Below are 18,175 nucleotides of genomic sequence, written 5' to 3' on the forward strand. Positions count from 1 at the left end.
CATGCAGCAACAAAGACACAACACAGCCAAAAAAAAAATAAAAAATAAAAATCCCATCTTTAACATAAATACTATTATTGTAATACAAATAGGTTCAAAAGAGAAAAGTTCATAGAGACTGGACAAGCCAAAACAATCTTGAGAAAGAAGAACAGAGCTGAGGGAATCATGATCCCTGATTTCAGACTATACTACAAAGCTACAATAATCAAAACAGTATGATACTGACACAAACAGACACAGAGATCAATGGAACAGGATAGAGAGCCCAGAAATAAACCCATGCACTTATGGCCAATTAATCTACAACAAAGGAGGTAAAAATATACAATGGGAAAAAGACAGTCTCTTCAATAAATGGTGCTGGGAAAAATGGACAGCTACATGTAAAAGAATGAAATTAGAACAGTCTTTAACACAATTTACAAAAATAAACTCAAAATGGATTAAAGACCTAAATGTAAGACAGGAAACCATAAAACTCTGAGAAAAAAATTGGCAAAACACTGTTTGATGTAAATCATAACAATACTTTTTTAGATCTGTCTCCTAAAGCAAAGAAAATAAAAGCAAAATTCAACAAATGGTACCTAATTAAACTTAAAAGCTTTTTCACAGCAAAGGAAACCACTGACAAAACAAAAAGAACCTACTGAATGGGAGAAAATATTTGCAAATAATATGACCAATAAGAGGTTAATATCCAAAATATATAAACAGCTCATACAACTCAGTACCAAAAAAAAAAAAGACCCTCTGTCATTAAAAAATGGGCAGAGGGCTTCCCTGGTGGCACAGTGGTTGAGAATCCTCCTGCCAATGCAGGGGACACGGGTTCGAGCCCTGGCCCAGGAAGATCCCACATGCCGCGGAGCAACTAAGCCCGTGCGCCACAACTACTGAGCTTGTGCTCTAGAGACGGCAAGCCACAACTACTGAAGCCCGCATGCCTAGAGCCCATGCTCCACAACAAGAGAAGTCACCACAATGAAAAGCCCACGCACCGCAGCAAAGAGTAGCCCCCACTCGCCGCAACTAGAGAAAGCCCACGCACAACAACAAAGACCCAACACAGCCAAAAAAAAAAAAGAAAAAGGGCAGAAAATGTGAACAGACATGTTTCCCAGAAGGAAATAGAGATGGCCAAAAGGTACATGAAAAGATGCTCAAAATCGCTAATTATCGGGGAAATGCAAATCAAGGCTACAATGAGGTATCACCTCACACCTGTCAGAATGAACACAAACAACAAATGTTAGGGAGGATGTGGAGAAAAGGGAACCCTCGTACACTGCTGTTGGGAATGTAAATTGGTACAGCCACTGTGGAAAACAGTAAGGAGGTTTCTCAAAACACTAAAAATAGAACTGTCACATGATCCAGCAATTCCATTCCTCAGTATATATCTGAAAAAAACAAAAACACTAATTCAAAAAGACACATGAACCCCAATATCATAGCAGCATTACTTACAATTGCCAAGACACAGAAGCAACCTAAGTGTCCATCAACAGATAAATGGATAAAGAAGATATAGTACATATATACAATGAAATACTACCCAGATATTGTATTTTAATATCTACAAATTAAAATAGTTAACTGTAAAACTTCTGCTGCTGAAGTATCAGATTAGGAAAATAGACTCTGCCAGTTATATCAGGTCTTCTGGCAGTTAGCTGTAAAATCTTTATCCCATTTAAATTCTACCCTAATTCTGCCCCCAATTATTATGTTGCCTTATGGAGTTTTCACTCTACTACAAAAAAAAAAAAAAATCATTGGTCAAACTCTGTTATTGCTCATAATTTAAGGTCAGTTTAGGAAAAAACTGATGAGACATTAGAGACTGCAGTCATGCCAACTTTATTCTGGAGTCCAAGTATGAAAACTAGCAGCCTCTAATATTATTTGAAAGTAACCAAGAATGAAAAACAGTTACCCTGGCCAAAAACTATTCGGGATATATGAATAAGCACTTCCTTGTGATAATGGGGGGGAAAGAAGAATATCAACAAAAAACAACAAAAATCTCAAAGTGAAATACTGAATATGTGCCTATGTGGGAAAAGAAAGATTACATGTACTTTAAATGAGAATACAAATGAGATATGACCCAAGTCTTCAAACACTGCAATAATCTTTTTAAGAACAGGACAAACAGGAAAGTCCTGATCTACAAGGGCCGTATGATCAGGAATTATTCTTATAGTCTGTATTCTCTGCATCATAAAGGGAGTCCAGGGAGATGGACTCTAGCCCTATTCTTTGAATTATTTTGAGGCAAAATACTTCCCATGTTTACATTTTTTTCCAATAAATGAAAAATACAGATAATACTAATACATATTTGTAGCGCTTGCTGAAAATATTAAATAACAGATCTCTAAAATAAACATTTGAAGGAAACAAATTTTTAAAACTAATTCAACTGTACATTCTAAACCCAAGAAATAGTCCTTGCTATTTAAAAAACAGTATATCACAGAAGGAGGTGTGTAATGATACCAAAATGTTATTTGACAGTACCAGGGAGAAAAATCCAACCTGCCACCTCCCTTGTCCATCTTGACTACCACAACTGCCTAACCAGGCTTCCTATTTCTCCTTGGCTCCTCTCTAATCCTTTTCCACATACAAGCCAAAGTCACCACCGAAAAATGAAAATTAGATAATGAATTTACTCTGTTTAAAATCTTTCAACAGCATTCCCCATTTTCCTAAACTAAAATTTAAACTCTTCGTCTTTCTACCATGGCCTAAAAGGCCCCGCAAGATTTGGCTCCTGCTTGCCTATCTAACCCCTTGTCATGCATGCATCTCTCTCCCTACTACAGGCCACACCAGTCTCCTTTTTGATCCTGTAAAATACCAAGCTCTTTCCCACCTTCCAGCCTTTGTGCTTTCTGTTCCTCTTCCTGCAATTATTCACAAATCTGCCTCATTTTAATTCTTCAGATGTCACCTTGTAAGGAAGGCTCCACTGACCACCTTAACCCTCTAACACCTTAACCCTGTGACATTTATCATAATCTCTATCTTGTGCATTTATGTATTTACTACTTATTTATGATCTGTCTTCTCAACAAGTAAGTGCCATTAGAGGCAGAAATCCAGATGCCTTGTTCATGGTTACAAGATACTATGATATTCTCTTAACCTAACCTAATCTTCATAAATACAACATGCATAAGCTAGATTACAGAATGTAAGGTCTCCTGCATATTTTGTTCAACATCTCCTTTCAACACTACTAAACAGTGTTCAAATGCCAGAAGACATGAGAAAACCATAAGAATATTCAAAAATCAGCAGGTGAATATTTTATCTTGGCTCATTTCAGGAGTGTTACAAACTTGGCTTCTCCTTAAACTTATGATGTCTTTAAACTTATTTTAATAGTTGCCCTATAGAAAAGCACTAGGCTGAGTTGCCTCCCTGGATGGCTAAATGGCCTCCCTGCCTCATTCATTAAGTGTACTTGGCAACATAAGAGGCATTACAGCATATAATTTGCTTCACATATAGCCCTTTTATTTTAGTAGCCAGGTTTTTTTCACACGTAATTAGAAAAGAGCTGAATGAATCATTTCCCCAAAAACAATGTAAAGAAAATCTCTAAAGATGCAATATGAATTTTGAATTTAAATTATCAATACTTTTCTCTATAGAAATGTCATCATAAAACATTGAAGCCAGAGAATCATTTTCTCTTTACTACTGTAACCTGCTAAAACAAAATTATAGATCAAATGTTCTTAGGTTTAGTGAAACACGGTATTTTTTAGGGGACATGTTACTCATTAACACTCCCACCCTTAGTATACTAAAGATTTAAAGTATCAATAAAACTTTCTTGCTCAAGAAACTATAAGGCACTCCTATCAAGGAAATATATTAAATCTATTAAAAAGCAAAACAAAATCAAGCATACAATACCTCTGATGAATCATTTAATATATATCATATAATACATTACCTAAGGGTTAAAATGGGGCTTCTTTTCCTATATCTTTTTTTTTTTTAATAAATTTATTTATTTTATTTTTGGCTGCATTGGGTCTTCGTTGCTGCGCACGGGCTTTCTCTAGTTGCAGTGAGCGTGGGCTACTCTTCGTTGCAGTGCGCGGGCTTCTCATTGCGGTGGCTTCTCTTGTTGCGGAGCACAGGCTCTAGGCGCACGGGCTTCAGTAGTTCTGGCTCGTGGGCTCTAGAGCGGAGGCTCAGTAATTGTGGCACACGGGTTTAGTTACTCCATGGCATGTGGGATCTTCCCAGACCAGGGCTCAAACCCGTGTCCCCTGCACTGGGAGGTGGACCCTCAAGCACTGTGCCACCAGGGAAGCCCCCTATATCTCTTTATGACAGCCTCTGCTTTCTTTTACTACTTGCTTTTCATTTTAAATGTTTCCTCTTACCTGATTTAAATTTCGTCATCAAACAAAGCAAACGTAGCTAGACACCCCAAAAACTCCAACTGTCAAGAATGAAAGTAGGGCTTCCCTGGTGACACAGCGGTTAAGAATCTGCCTGCCAACACAGGGGACACGGGTTCGAGCCCTGGCCCAGGAAGATCCCACATGCCACGGAGCAACTAAGCCTGTGCGCCGCAACTACTGAAGCCCGCACACCTAGAGCCTGTGCTCCGCAACAAGAGGAGCCACTGCAATGAGAAGCCCACGCACCACAATGAAGGGTAGCCCCCACTCGCCGCAACTAGAGGAAGCCCGCACGCAGCAACAAAGACCCAACACAGCCAAAAATTAATTAATTAATTAATTTTTTAAAAGAATGAAAGTAGTAGGAGTAATGTGGCTGGGAAATGCAACCCTAAACAGTATCAGTGAGCTCTTACATGTGTCTCTCTCTTCTGGATTGCTACTTTGATCGCTACCTCCTTAATCATCTATACTCCCCTCACAACACTTTCCCCACAAAGGATTATAAACCATTATTGGCCAGATCTCAAGTCTTCAGAGCTCAGTACAGCACTTAAGCCAATCTTAAATAAGACAGAATATATATGCCCCAAATAACCTCAGCCTTCATCACCACCCCACCACCATGGGCTCAGTAGGATGACCATCAACCAAATATAAAATTCAGTGGCCACAGGAATGAGAGAGGACTACTCAGGCTGCTGAATCTTCCCCTCCTCTTTTTTGTACAGTGTAGCCCACTTGACTGGGCCTCTCAGCCTCTGTCCCTGCTCCTTACAGTTGGCTCACACCTATGTTTACCACACATTTGGTCACTGTGCCTTGGCCACCTGGCTGCTCTTCTAAAGAGTACCTCCATTATAAGACGAATTCCCTTAGCCCAACCACAAAGGAATTGTGAGCTCTATGCCATGCCTTTCCAGCCACAATGACTTATCCACTGCCCAAATTATTACTATCCTTCTTGTTACTGCCTATATGTATTCTGTATACCTTACTTCAAATTTGGATTTTTTAACCCAGCCAGTAGTTGAGCATACACCATTGTATTTATGCTCTTCTCCTATAATAGGCTAAGTCTGTCAATACTGGGACAGTGATCCATACTTCTTCCATACCCTAACACAGTTTGCATATTCATATTCAATGAATACCTTTTATTACACAACTAGTGTGAAGATAATCTATCCTAATTTTATTATTTTACGGAGAACAATCCACAGAATTTCAAAGTTGAAAGGCAGCTCAGTGTGATCAATTCTCTCTTAAAAATGAAAAAGTCTTGAGAGGAAATATGGTTAAGAGCAGAGACTTTCAGAAATCATGAAAACCTTGGCTTGAATTCCAGTTCTGCCATTTTCTAAGTGGAAGGCTTTGGGTGATATATTTAACCTCTGTGCAACTGTTTCCTTATCTATGAAAAAAATATCTATTTCAGCAAAGCTGATACAAGGATTCTATAAAATAAAGGATAAGGATTCTGTGAAATAAAGTTAAAAACTTAGCATGCCTGTCATATGGAGGTATTCAGTAAATAACTCAATAAGTAATAAGTGGGCTTCCCTGGTGGCGCAGCGGTTGGGAATCCGCCTGCCAATGCAGGGGACACGGGTTCGGGCTCTGGTCCAGGAAGATCCCATATGCCGCGGAGCAACTACTGAGACTTTGCTCTAGACCCCGCGAGCCACAACTACTGAAGCCTGTGCACCTAGAGCCCGTGCTCTGCAACGGGAGAGGCCACCGCAATGAGAAGCTTGTGCACCACAATGAAGGGTAGCCCCCGCTCGCCACAACTAGAGAAAGACCGTGCACAGCAACAAAGACCCAACGCAGCCATAAATAAATAAATAAATTCATTTTTTAAAAAGTAATAAGTTATTATTAGGAGTATATACCATCAAACAAAGCACTTAATCTCTGTTTATCTGCTTCCTTAATCCTAAAATAGGAAAAATATCTACCTTTTAGCTATTTTGATAGAGAAAAACATGTTAAAAACACTCTGCATTGTACTTGACACACAATTGGCACTCATAAAGAGGGACAATATGGTTATTAAACAATAGCTATTTTACGTTGTTACTCAGTAGCATCTACTATAATTCTTCGTATTTAAGTATTACTTTTTTTTTTCCTTTTTGGCCGTGCCTCGTGGCATGTTAGTTTCCCAAACAGGGTTTGAACCAGCGCCCCCTGCAGTGGGAGCACAGTGTCCCAACCACTGGACCACCAGGGAGGTCCCAAGTATTACTTTATTAATGTCACATTTTTTTGGTAAATCTTTTATACAACAGGTTCTTTTAAACAATAATGAAATATTCATTAGCTACAGAAGTTCACTTCTTCTCCAACACAATTCTCAAGATAATTACTGAGGACGTGATTCAGTTGAATCTCACAGGAATCTCTCTCCAAACACCTTAGCTAGATGTTATCTTTTAAACAACAAATTCTATAATAAGTGACCTAAATAAGTAAAATGGGCTGAAAAGATTTCAGGACTCAGTTCACTTAAGCGACAGGATGATAAATGCAACCCACAGTAATTTTAGTACTTCTGACTGTATTAACTTCCTTCTGATATTGTCATTTAATTGTTCAGAGTTTTCTTTTCACATATAATTCTTTGCTTTAAGTAATAGCTCCCAAACTTTCCAGTATCAAAGTTACTGTTTAAAAATGTCTGCATTCACAAACCTAGAAGAGCTTACACAAAGAATGGTATGCTGCTTTCTAGCGTACACCAATACAGAGATAAAAGGCAAGGGCAATAAGGCCAGACCAAGCTGCAGCGGTTTGGGTGGAGAACACAGACAATAAAACAGGAAATTAAGTAAATTACTTTTTCTCCCTTCTCCCTCAGACTACCCCCAACTCTGTCCCTTTACCTTTTGCTACCACTATTCTTTCCTACATCTGTACTACTCCTATGAAATATGACCACTAGAATGGAAAACTAGGATGACAAAAGTATTCCACTTAGTGCTATGTATTTCCACACACCAGCTGCAAAGAAAAGAACAGGTTCTAACTCAAACTTGTTCTGAATACATTAAATGAATATAAATGCTCAGGCATTTTAAGCCATTGATATTAGTCATATTATTTACTTATTTGATGCTCCCTCAACTTTTATAAGTTAGAAACCCAAACAACCAGGGTTCTTAGAAACTTTTAAATTAAAATAATAGGTAAGGCTCTAAATGAGAGCTAAAATGTCTGGGTCCCAATGCTCAGGCATTTTAAGCAATTGATATTAGTCACCTATTTACCATAACAAGCAAAAAATCTATTATGACAAATTAGCAGAAGTACATTTTATATATTCCAAATTAACTGCCCCTAAATGATGCTTTTCACTACCCAAACAGGACACTTTCTCTACTTGGAATTTAGTGATTAAAAGACAATTTGCCTATATAAGAAGCAGTAGAGTGCAGCAGTTTAGAGCATGAGCTGCCTGTGTCTATATTCCCCCTCTATCACTTATTAGCTATGTTGCCATGGGCAAGTTTCTTAATTTTTCTGTGCCTAAAACTCCTCACCTGTAAATGGGGATAATACATAAGAGAATCTACCTTATTATTATTATTGAGTTAATATATGTACAACACAAAGAATAGTTCCAGGTGGTTTAAATTATCTATACATTAAAAAAATAAAAAAATAAAAAATAAATAAATAAATAAACAAACATATAGACTCATCTACTGTAAGACAGAATAAAGGCTTTTCTAAGGTAACACAAAACCCAGACGTCAAAAAGGAAAAGATAAACAATTCTAATTGCATAAAATCATTTTTTTATATTAATATCACCCTCAAACCAATAAGAAAAAGAAACAAATCATAGCGCTTCCCTGGTGGCTCAGTGATTGAGAGTCCGCGTGCCGATGCAGGGGACACAGGTTCGTGCCCCGGTCCGGGAAGATCCCACATACCGCGTAGCGGCTAGGCCCGTGAGCCATGGCCGCTGAGCCTGCGCGTCCGGAGCCTGTGCTCCGCAACGGGAGAGACCACAACAGTGAGAGGCCCGCGTACCGCAAAAAAAAAAAAAAAAGAAACAAATCATTAGGAAAATTAATCTGATACCTGAACAGGTAATTGAGAGAAATGCAAGTGGCCAGTAAGCATACAAAAAGAAGCTTGGCTTCACTAATAATTAAAGCACTGCAAACTGAAACAAAATGCAATGCTTTTGCTTTGGCAAAAATTGAAAACATTGATATTATACAATATTTGGAAAAGGTATAAGAAAATGGAAATTCTGATATACTACTGGTGGAAATGAAAACTAGTACAATCTTTTGTGGGGAAATTTGAAAATTCATATCAAAATTTTAAAATGTGCAAACTTTCAACAAATGATTTTACTTCCAGAACTATCCTGCATGAATAATCACAAAAATCTGTGTATTACATAGTACGTAATGATTCTACCTTTGTCTAAAAAAACAAACTCTAGTTATACCCAGATGTTTATTTATAGTAAATACAAAAAGATAGTATGAAAGATTAAACACCAAACTACTAACAATGGTTACATCTAGGGAATGGGATTATAGAAAAAGTAAAGAGGGAATGGGTCTTTTTATTTTCTATACTTCATTATCACCTAAAAATTTTTTTAATGATTCTGTGTTACAACTTTAGGATTCTAAAAAACAAAGATTCTTATAAAGAAATAAAGTCTAGAAGCAAAAACAAGTCTTAAAATACAAAGCAAAGTCAATACAAGTTTATCTTACTACTTCCTACAGTCACTATTGGTGCTGTTTCCCAAATTCCTTTTGTAGATACTTGGAAAGATCACATTTCCTAGAGGTTGGGAGAAACCCTGAGACTAAATAGTGAGTCTTCTACTTATACTACTTATTAGTAGTATAAGTAGAAGTAGAAGCAGCCTATTAGCCACTTAGTGTACAAATCTGACTTAGTACAAATCCAAGAGTACTGTCTTGCTCTTAAAAGGACTTAGCAAGAATCAGTAAAACTGAATTTCTCGGGCTTCCCTGGTGGCACAGTGGTTGAGAGTCCGCCTGCCGATGCAGGAGGCATGGGTTCGTGCCCCGGTCCGGGAAGATCCCACATGCCGCGGAGCGGCTAAGCCCGTGAGCCATGGCCGCTGAGCCTGCACGTCCGGAGCCTGTGCTCTGCAACAGGAGAGGCCACACACAGCAGTGAGAGCCCTGTGAACCGCAAAAAAAAAACAACAAAACAATTTCTCATAAACCTAAGTAAATGGACAAAATAATGATTCCTAGAGAAGTGCTGGATAAATGGAAAAGGTTGGTGATAAAGGCTAAAGTGAATTTAGTTTAACATTCTTGATAACATTTCATCAAGCTAACACACTGGTTTAGCAAAAGGAAAAAATAATTAAATATCCCAGAAAAGTTATCTCCCACAAAAAAAACTCTGTTTCCATAAGTAACATGAATAAATTCATTTTCTGACATTATTTGACTGTTCTTAATCTTGCCTTTCTTGTCACCATGATATGGCCCTTTGGGTAGTAACTAAATATAAAAAGTTACTCTTCACACTAGACTGGCCCCTAGGGGTTCTAATCACTAACAACAGATGGAAACACAAAATTTATCCTCCACTAAGTATGTCATCATCTCTCTTCTGATCTAACTGGTGTTCCTTTCCAAAACTTAAGCTTTGAATCTTCTATGAAAATTTTTACTATCCACCAACATTTGAATGCTATACTCCAAACCAAAACTGAAAATAATCTGCTGTCATTTATAGCAAAATAAGAAATCATAACTAAGAAGTAGTTCAGTCTAGGCAATTATTCCTGAATGATTAAAATGCCAGATTTTCAGATGCTTGAAGTATTCCAAGTATTTTATACGTGCAGGCTAACACTATATATATTACATTAATGCTTTGCTTTGAAGGTATAATAGACTTCATTTACTCATCTGTAAAATAAGGAAAAAATAATAGTAATGATCAGTCTATTTAGAGGATAATGAGATAACACAGTAAATACGTAAGGCATTTAGTGGATATAGTAAAGGCTTAAGAAATATTCATGTCTCCTCCCTTACTCCCCCAATACAGATTTACTCACTAACTGTAGCCACTATCAAATTATATAAAGTATCTTAAATCTAACCTCTTTTAAAACATTTGATTTTCTGAATTTTTACTTCTTTGTAAAGTTAAAAGCAAATAAAAGTTGAACAAAACAGAGGTCAGCAGATACAGCCATAAGTAGTAGGGGCCAGATTGTGTAGGATATTTTAAATGATTTGTGACTGAGTGAGTTTCTGAGATTCTGATTGTGATTCTGAGTGACATGGAGAGGCATCAGAGAGTTTTAAACAGAAAAAAGTGATGATCTGACTTAAGTCTGAGAAGGGTGACTAAGGATACTATACTGAAAAGTTAATGTAATAAAGCAAAAGTGTTAGAGAAAACAAAAGTTACTGAAAAGCTACAAGTGAGAGAAGATGGCTTTTAGATTAACATGGTAGCAGTGGAGACGGTAAGCAGTCAGACTAGATATATTTTGAAGGTAGAGTCAAGAATTTTTTCTATCAGACTGGATGTGAGTGTAGAAAAAAAAAAATGAAGAGACAGTATATATTCAATTTTGGGCCTCAACAACTAGAATGACAGAACTGCCATTTGCTGAGTTGGGTAAGACTACAGGAGGAACAGGCCTACAGAAGAAGCTCAGGAGTTCAGTTTTGGATACGCTAAGTTTGTGATGACTATCAGACATCTAAGTAGAGATGCAGAATACTCACTCAGCTGGCTACACGCAACTTTATTTCAAGGAAAGAAGTTTAGGATGGAAATAAATTTGAAACTTTTCAGCCTCTAGATGTTATTTTTAAAGCCATGAAACTGGATGAGATCACCAAAGGAGTAAATGTAGACAGAGAAAAGGACCAAGGACTGAGTCCTGGGACAACATACCATTTAGAGGTGAGGGACATAAGGAAGAACTATCAAAGGAGATAGAGAGGCAGAAGGAAAACCAAGAGTATGGTATCTTAGAACACAAATGAAGGAAGTGTTTCAAGGAGGAAAAAAAAATGATCAAACTGAGTCATGCTGCTGATAGATCAAGATGAGAATACAGAAATAAACCAAAACACAAGAAGGACATATGCACAAAATATTCAATATGGTACTCTTTATCAAGAGAAGAAAACCAAGACAAGCTAAACATCTCCTAACAGGAATCAAGTAAATACTAACAAATACACTCAATGGAATATTACACAGTTACTGTTTGTGACATACTATTCCATGTTTAAAAGTTTGAAATGTAGAGACTTCCCTGGTGGTCCAATGGTTAAGACTCCATACTCCCAATGCAGGGGGCATGGATTCGATCCCTGGTTTGGGAACTAAGACCCCACATGCCACATGGCATGGCCCAAAAAACAGTCTGAAATATAATTAATAAATTATACAATCACACCAACACAAAAATATACACACCTTTATTTAAAAGTTAGAAGTAAATACACCAAAATAAAATACAATGTTGGAGTTATGGGATTAACAGTATTTTCTCTTTACTTTTCAAAGAAAAACAAAAAAACAAAGCTTTCCCTAAAAGGTTGGCCTAGAGTGTCTATTACAATTATATAGCTTGGTTCATAGACTATTCTTGTCTACAAAGGCAAAGACTGAAGAAAGATCAATAATGTTGGGAAAAGTCAACTATTTCCTCATTTAGATGGAAGAACTAGGGGTTTGGATTATTGGATACATACACATATATACATATATGTAAATGACACACTATGTCCTTTGTTCAGTCATGTTTTGCTCTAAATCACGCTATTTTGCACTTTAATTGCTGGGACAGAATGAAGGTATATTATTAAGTATATTTTTGACACTGAAATTTTTAAGGGAAAACTGTCTTGAAAGATAAACGAGAAGACCTTCTGGCATTAACAAATTGAAATTTCTCAATGCCATCTGTATCTAGCCTTCCAGATACAGATGAGGAATTGCCAGAAAGAGATATGTGTGCATACGATCCTTCTATTCCCCCAAACACCCAGCTCCATCTAAAACTATTATGGCCAATACCTCTGGCACAATACTTTATCATGTTCCATAATTCTTCCATCAAGTCCACAGTCAACACTTTTAAGGTGAGAATGATTACACAAATTTTGTATTATAGCTTGATAATATGTGTAATGAAGTTTAAGTGTTACTTAATATGCTCAAGGCAAGGCTGATGGACAGTGTTGGACACTGGGACTCTAGGTATGTATGTAAACTTTTACATTAGCTCTTCTGGTAATAATTCCCCTAACATCTTATTGCTATGTAACTTGACATATCATACAGACTCTTAAAGGCACGCCATAGTAGAAAACTTGTACCTTACATCTACCAGTTCCTTACAAAGAATTTCTTTAAAGAGAATTTATTTGAGGGGACTTCCCTGGTGGCGCAGTGGTTAAGATCCGCCTGCCAATGCAGAGGACACGGGTTTGAACCCTGGTCCAGGAAGATCCCACACGCCTTGGAGCAACTAAGCCCGTGCACCACAACTACTGAGCCTGTGCTCTAGAACCTGCGAGCCACAACTACTGAGCCCACATGCCACAACTACTGAAGCCCATGCATCTAGAGCCTGTGCTCTGCAACAAAGAGAAGCCACCGCAATGAGAAGCCCGCACACCGCAACGAAGAGTAGCCCCCCCACCCCCGCTCGCCGCAGCTAGAGAGAAAACCCACACGCAGCAACAAAGACCCAACGCAGCCAAAAATAAATAAATAAATTTATTTTTAAAAAAAAGAATGAAATAACACCACTTGCAGCAACTTGGATAGACCTAGAGGTTATCATACTAACTGAAGTTAAGTCAGAAAGAGAAAGACAAATATATGATAACACTTACACGTGTAATATGAAATAGGATGCAAATGAACTTTGTTACAAAACAGAAACAGACTCATAGAAAACTTATGGTTACCAAAGAGGAAAGGCAGTGGGGGAGGGATAAATTAGGAGTTTGGGATTAGCAGACACAAATTACTATATATAAAATAGATAAACAACAAGGTCCTACTGTATAGCACAGGAACTATATTCAATATTCTATAATAAACCATAATGGAAAAGAATATGAAAAAGAATGCATATATGTATAACTGAATCACTCTGCTGTACAACAAAAACTAACACAACATTGTAAATCAACTATACTTCAGTTAAAAAAAAAGTGATATGGCCAGTTATAAAATTAACTGATTTAAACTGACTTCACTCTGTACCTTTTATAGTTAGAATTTACCCACCAGAGACCAATATTCAACTTCTTCTCCTTCACTGTTAAAGAAAGTTGGCCTTTAATGAAGGAAAGCTAGAACAAACATCTCTCCCCACATTTCACACACACACTAATACCAATACCACCACTACAGCAACCCACATGCCACGACAGCTTTTGTAGACAATGTGTGTGTTCCTGAAGAGATGTATGTAAAACTGAAATCCAGTCAAGTGAATTATTTCAAATGCAGGAAGAATCAACTGACATTGACTAGGTAGAATCAGCTGACATGGGTGACAACTGAGCCATGGACACATGTGAGCCAGCCAAGGAGAAAAACGTTTATGACATGATGCAGGACGCTGAATTCCTTCAGTGTCCTGGAGAAGCTTCCAGGTAGGGATCCCAATGAGACCATTCGAAATACCACGGGCTCCCTGGCCTCCCAGGCCAAGAAGGATGCCAAGAAGGACAAGAAGGATGAACACAAGAACTAAGACTGAAGGGAAAAGAGTAGCTAAGTCTGCTCATTGGGCAGCATATGGTGGGGCAGGATATAGGATTAGATATGTTATCTGTAACCACTACAACCTAAATAAGAAGCTTGGCAACTTTTTTTTCTCAAAAAAAAATTTTTTTAAACAGAAGCTGACCTTTAAATAAGTATTACATTATATTGTATCCTTTTATTAAAATTAAGAATTCATGGGACTTCCCTGGTGGTCCAGTGGGTAAGACTCCCTGCTCCCAATGCAGGGGGCCCAGGTTCGATGCCTGGTTTGGGAACTAGATCCCGCATGCCACAACGAAGATCTCACGTGCTGCAACTAAGACCCGGCGCAGCCTAAATAAATAAATAAATATTAAAAAAAAAAAAAAAAGAACAAGGTCAGCTTCATGCCCCTGTTCCAGACCATAAAAAAAAAAAAGAAAAAAAAGAGAAATCATTTATAAACCAAACAAGCACATATTTTTTATAAATTCTAATTTTTGCATACTAACTGTTCTTAGAATTAAGGAATCCAAGAACTAAATAGAGTAAGTGGGAAAGAGGGACTCAAAAGATATAGAGGATTATCCACGACCCCATAGAGAGATGTGATATCAGTCTCCCAGTATTATTTTCCTGTTCAGCTGTACCATTTGCACATGTCTAGTTACATCACTGCATCTATATAACCCAAATTCACACAAGCCCTCTCTAGCCACCTTGCACTTAATGAAACTGCTCTAGCCACTCCAATATTAGGCAAAGTCTTACACATTTAGAACCATGACATTTGCGCAACCAGTGCTGTACCAAGATCCTGTCAAGGGTCCTTGCTTCTTTTCAAAGGCTAATCTGGTGAAGACACTAACTCTCTCATGTTCCCAATTAGAGTGAGAAGTTGTTGTCATCATTAATGTGATAGGTAAGGGAACAGACTGTAATTCTAGCTCCACAATTTACTGACTGTGTGGTGAGTTATTTAAATTCTCTATACTTCACTCACTCTATAAAAGGAACATAACTGAACCTGGAGTAAAGAACTGTCATGAGAATCAAATGAGAAAATACATGTAAAGCTATTAGGACAGTTGCTGGCGCAGAGCAAGCACTCAATAAATACTATTATTATTGTTACAGCTCTGAAATCCAATTTCACAAATTTTGGCATCTGGTGCTATGTAACAGTAAAGAAAAAGATGACTAGAATCACTTTTAAACAGTGATTACTTTAATCCATCCCTTTTAAGGGCCATTATTCTAATATTTTATTTACCAAATAGATATCAAGTTTATTTTTAAGTCAATTGTTCTTTCTCTTATTTTATCAGTTCTGATCACAAAATGATATGCCTGTCAACAATAAATGAGAATCTATGTTCTAAAAGGGTCAAGAATAACAAAGAACACTAACAAGTCTAAGCTCTGAGATTTCTCCTCTTAGAATGACTGCTTGAACTTAACGCCTTTTACTCTCTTCATATTTTACAGGGACCACATGGCTTACTACTAGAAAACTTAGATAGCTAACAGAATATAAAGAACTCCAGAGAAAAATCATTCACTTTTACCCCAAAATGAATTGTGATGATTAAGAATATTAAAATATCAGTGTCAAAATACATTCAATTCAGAAGTTCAAATTATGTTAACACAACTATCACAAACATAATAGACATTAATCAACAATATCTAAAGCACAAAAGAAAGTTCAAAAACTGTTTCAGTATCTTCCCAATGCAGACTTTTTAAATGGAAATAAACACTGTCCGTGTCTAACATTGCAATGAAAAATTTACTGAAAGTGAATATTACACTTATGAAGAAAAAATAACTGGAAAGGTGTTATGTTGCCCTTTATTCATTTTTCGATGTATAATATATTTGGCCATCCTAAACCAAATTTAAGAATTATATGTATGATTCACTCCCCAAAATTTCTAAAAGCAAATCACCAAAAGACTGCTTGAAAAGCAACTGCAAATGAAACGAGGTTTTTTCCTAAGGTGTCTGAGAACTAAAATCAAAATATTCTAAGGAAAGGATGACTACCATTTCCCTTTAAGCTTCAGTAAAATGTCAAAAGAACTTTCAGGACTCAAATCTCCTAGAAGTCTGATGTGAGGTCAAAGTTGTCTCAATGACAGGAAAGTCAACAGATGCCAGATGACTAAGTGAAAAGCTACCAAAAATACTTCTAAGCCCAGCAGTAATTCCAAAAGCATATAAAATACGACTGTCCAGATTGAAAAGATGAAAATATTATCACTAACATACTTCGGAACAAAATAATACTAACGATAATAACAATTAACAATATTATACAGCATACTAAGCATCTCACAGTTCTGCCTTCCTCAACATTTATTTATTCAATTCATTCGGGAACATTTTGGAATAATGAAAGTAACATGGATTCTCAAAGAGTGATCTATATCTAAAAATAAGGTTCAAGTATACGTTCTACAGTTGATGTTCTTTTTACTGTAAGCCAAATCCGCTTCTTTATATTAGAAAAAAAATCTACAGGTCTGTTTCCAAAGATCTCATAATAGACAGTGTTCACTGGTGATTAAAATGTTATTTTTAATCCTTGCATTACCTCACAGCTAAAAATGTTAAGATACCACACCCAATGTGTCTTTCCCCCCCCCCCCGCCCCGGCACGGGTGGGGTGAGGTGGTGGGGAATACGAGGTGCGGGGATTCGAAACTACACGTCAACGTGAAAGGTTAGTTCCCTGGAAGGACTGGGAAAGGCGCGCAGGTACCAGGCGATCGGCGGCCGCGTCGCGACGGGCGAGCGCAGGCCTCGGCCTCTGCAGGCTCCCTCCCCCGCCAACCACAGGAGAAGTGGCCCGGACGCGCCACCCGGGGCTACTCACCGGCCGCAGCGCTGACCAGCAGGACGGTCCACAGCAGCGAGGGCACCCGCCGGGGCCGCCGCAGCGACGAAGTCATCCCTGGGCCAGCCAAGAAGCAGGAGAGCAGAGAAAAGAAATACGGAAAGTGAACGAGGGCGGAGAAACGCGGCCGGGAGGCTAGTCCTCGCTCTCGTCGGACTTATCCGGCCCGTATTACAATGCAGTTTGAAAGGACAAATGGCAGATGAGAGGACCGAGCTGCAGAGCTTTCATTCCGCTGCCGAAATTTCCTTCATTTCTCTCCCTTGCGGCTGCGGGTGTTCATTCGCCCAGGACAGGGTGCCTCGGCCCCCCAAAGTGAAGGCATGTCTGTGGGGAGAAGCAGGGAGACAAGCAGAAAGCCCCGCAGTTATTTCCCTCGTAGTTTCACGATATCAAAAAAATATCCAGGTCTGGGAGAAAACATATCCAGGGTGCCGAGGGGTGGGGAGCGGGGATTCGAGGGGCGCCGAGGATCAGCACAAGTTCCCGACTGCCGGGAAGGGCGAAACCGGGCGGGCGGCGGCGGCGCCCGGCGGCCCGAGGCGCATCGCCTGTGCTCCGGCAGGGCAAGATTCCTTTTAAGTTTCGCTTCGGTGCTTCCCTTACTCCGATTTCGAGCAAAGCAAATCCTCTTCCTCGACTGGATCGAAAAAGGTGCTGGCCTCCATGGACAAACCCACGGCCTTCACGCCTTCGCGGAACAATCCTACGAGGGTCCGGCAGGTCCCGGCGGGAGGGCTGAGGGGCGGTGGGAAGCGGGGGAGGGGAGGGGTCCTCAGGCTGGGCCCCGAGCTCCCCGAGAAAGTGGGTGGAGGGGAGGTGCCGGGAGGCTGCCCTTTCTAGCCCTGCCGGGTGCGCTCCTCTCTTTCTCTTTTTTATTGCTGCCGCTCCATCTTGCCTGAGGTAAATTCCACTGTGAAAGCCTTGTCTTCTCCCGTCAATGGCTCCTCTGAGCGAATCACAACCCCCCCCTCCCGAGGAAGCCGCCGCCGCCGCCTCCTAGCTTTCCCGCAGCTCTAGGCTCCAGGCGGAGCTCGGGCGTCGCGGGCCGAGGGTGGGGGGCGGCGGGAGG

General features: G+C 39.0%; 1 protein-coding gene across 2 annotated transcripts in view; it reads right to left on the reverse strand.

Moving 5' to 3' along the window:
* BMPR2 (bone morphogenetic protein receptor type 2) overlaps positions 1-17,703 on the reverse strand; it is a 187,384-nt gene extending 169,681 nt beyond the window's left edge. Inside the window, exon 1 of one of the 2 annotated variants that reach the window (XM_029224751.1) lies at positions 17,083-17,703. In XM_029224751.1, the coding sequence (XP_029080584.1) occupies positions 17,083-17,158 (76 nt within the window). In that variant the 5' untranslated portion in view covers positions 17,159-17,703. The remainder of the gene's footprint in view (positions 1-17,082) is intronic. The other variant, XM_029224752.1, reaches the window with a different exon arrangement.
* Positions 17,704-18,175: the final 472 nt, after the last annotated feature.

The sequence above is a fragment of the Monodon monoceros genome, unplaced genomic scaffold (genome assembly GCF_005190385.1).
Source record: "Monodon monoceros isolate NGI ecotype Baffin Bay Population unplaced genomic scaffold, NGI_Narwhal_1 Super_Scaffold_16, whole genome shotgun sequence".
NCBI lineage: Eukaryota > Metazoa > Chordata > Mammalia > Artiodactyla > Monodontidae > Monodon > Monodon monoceros.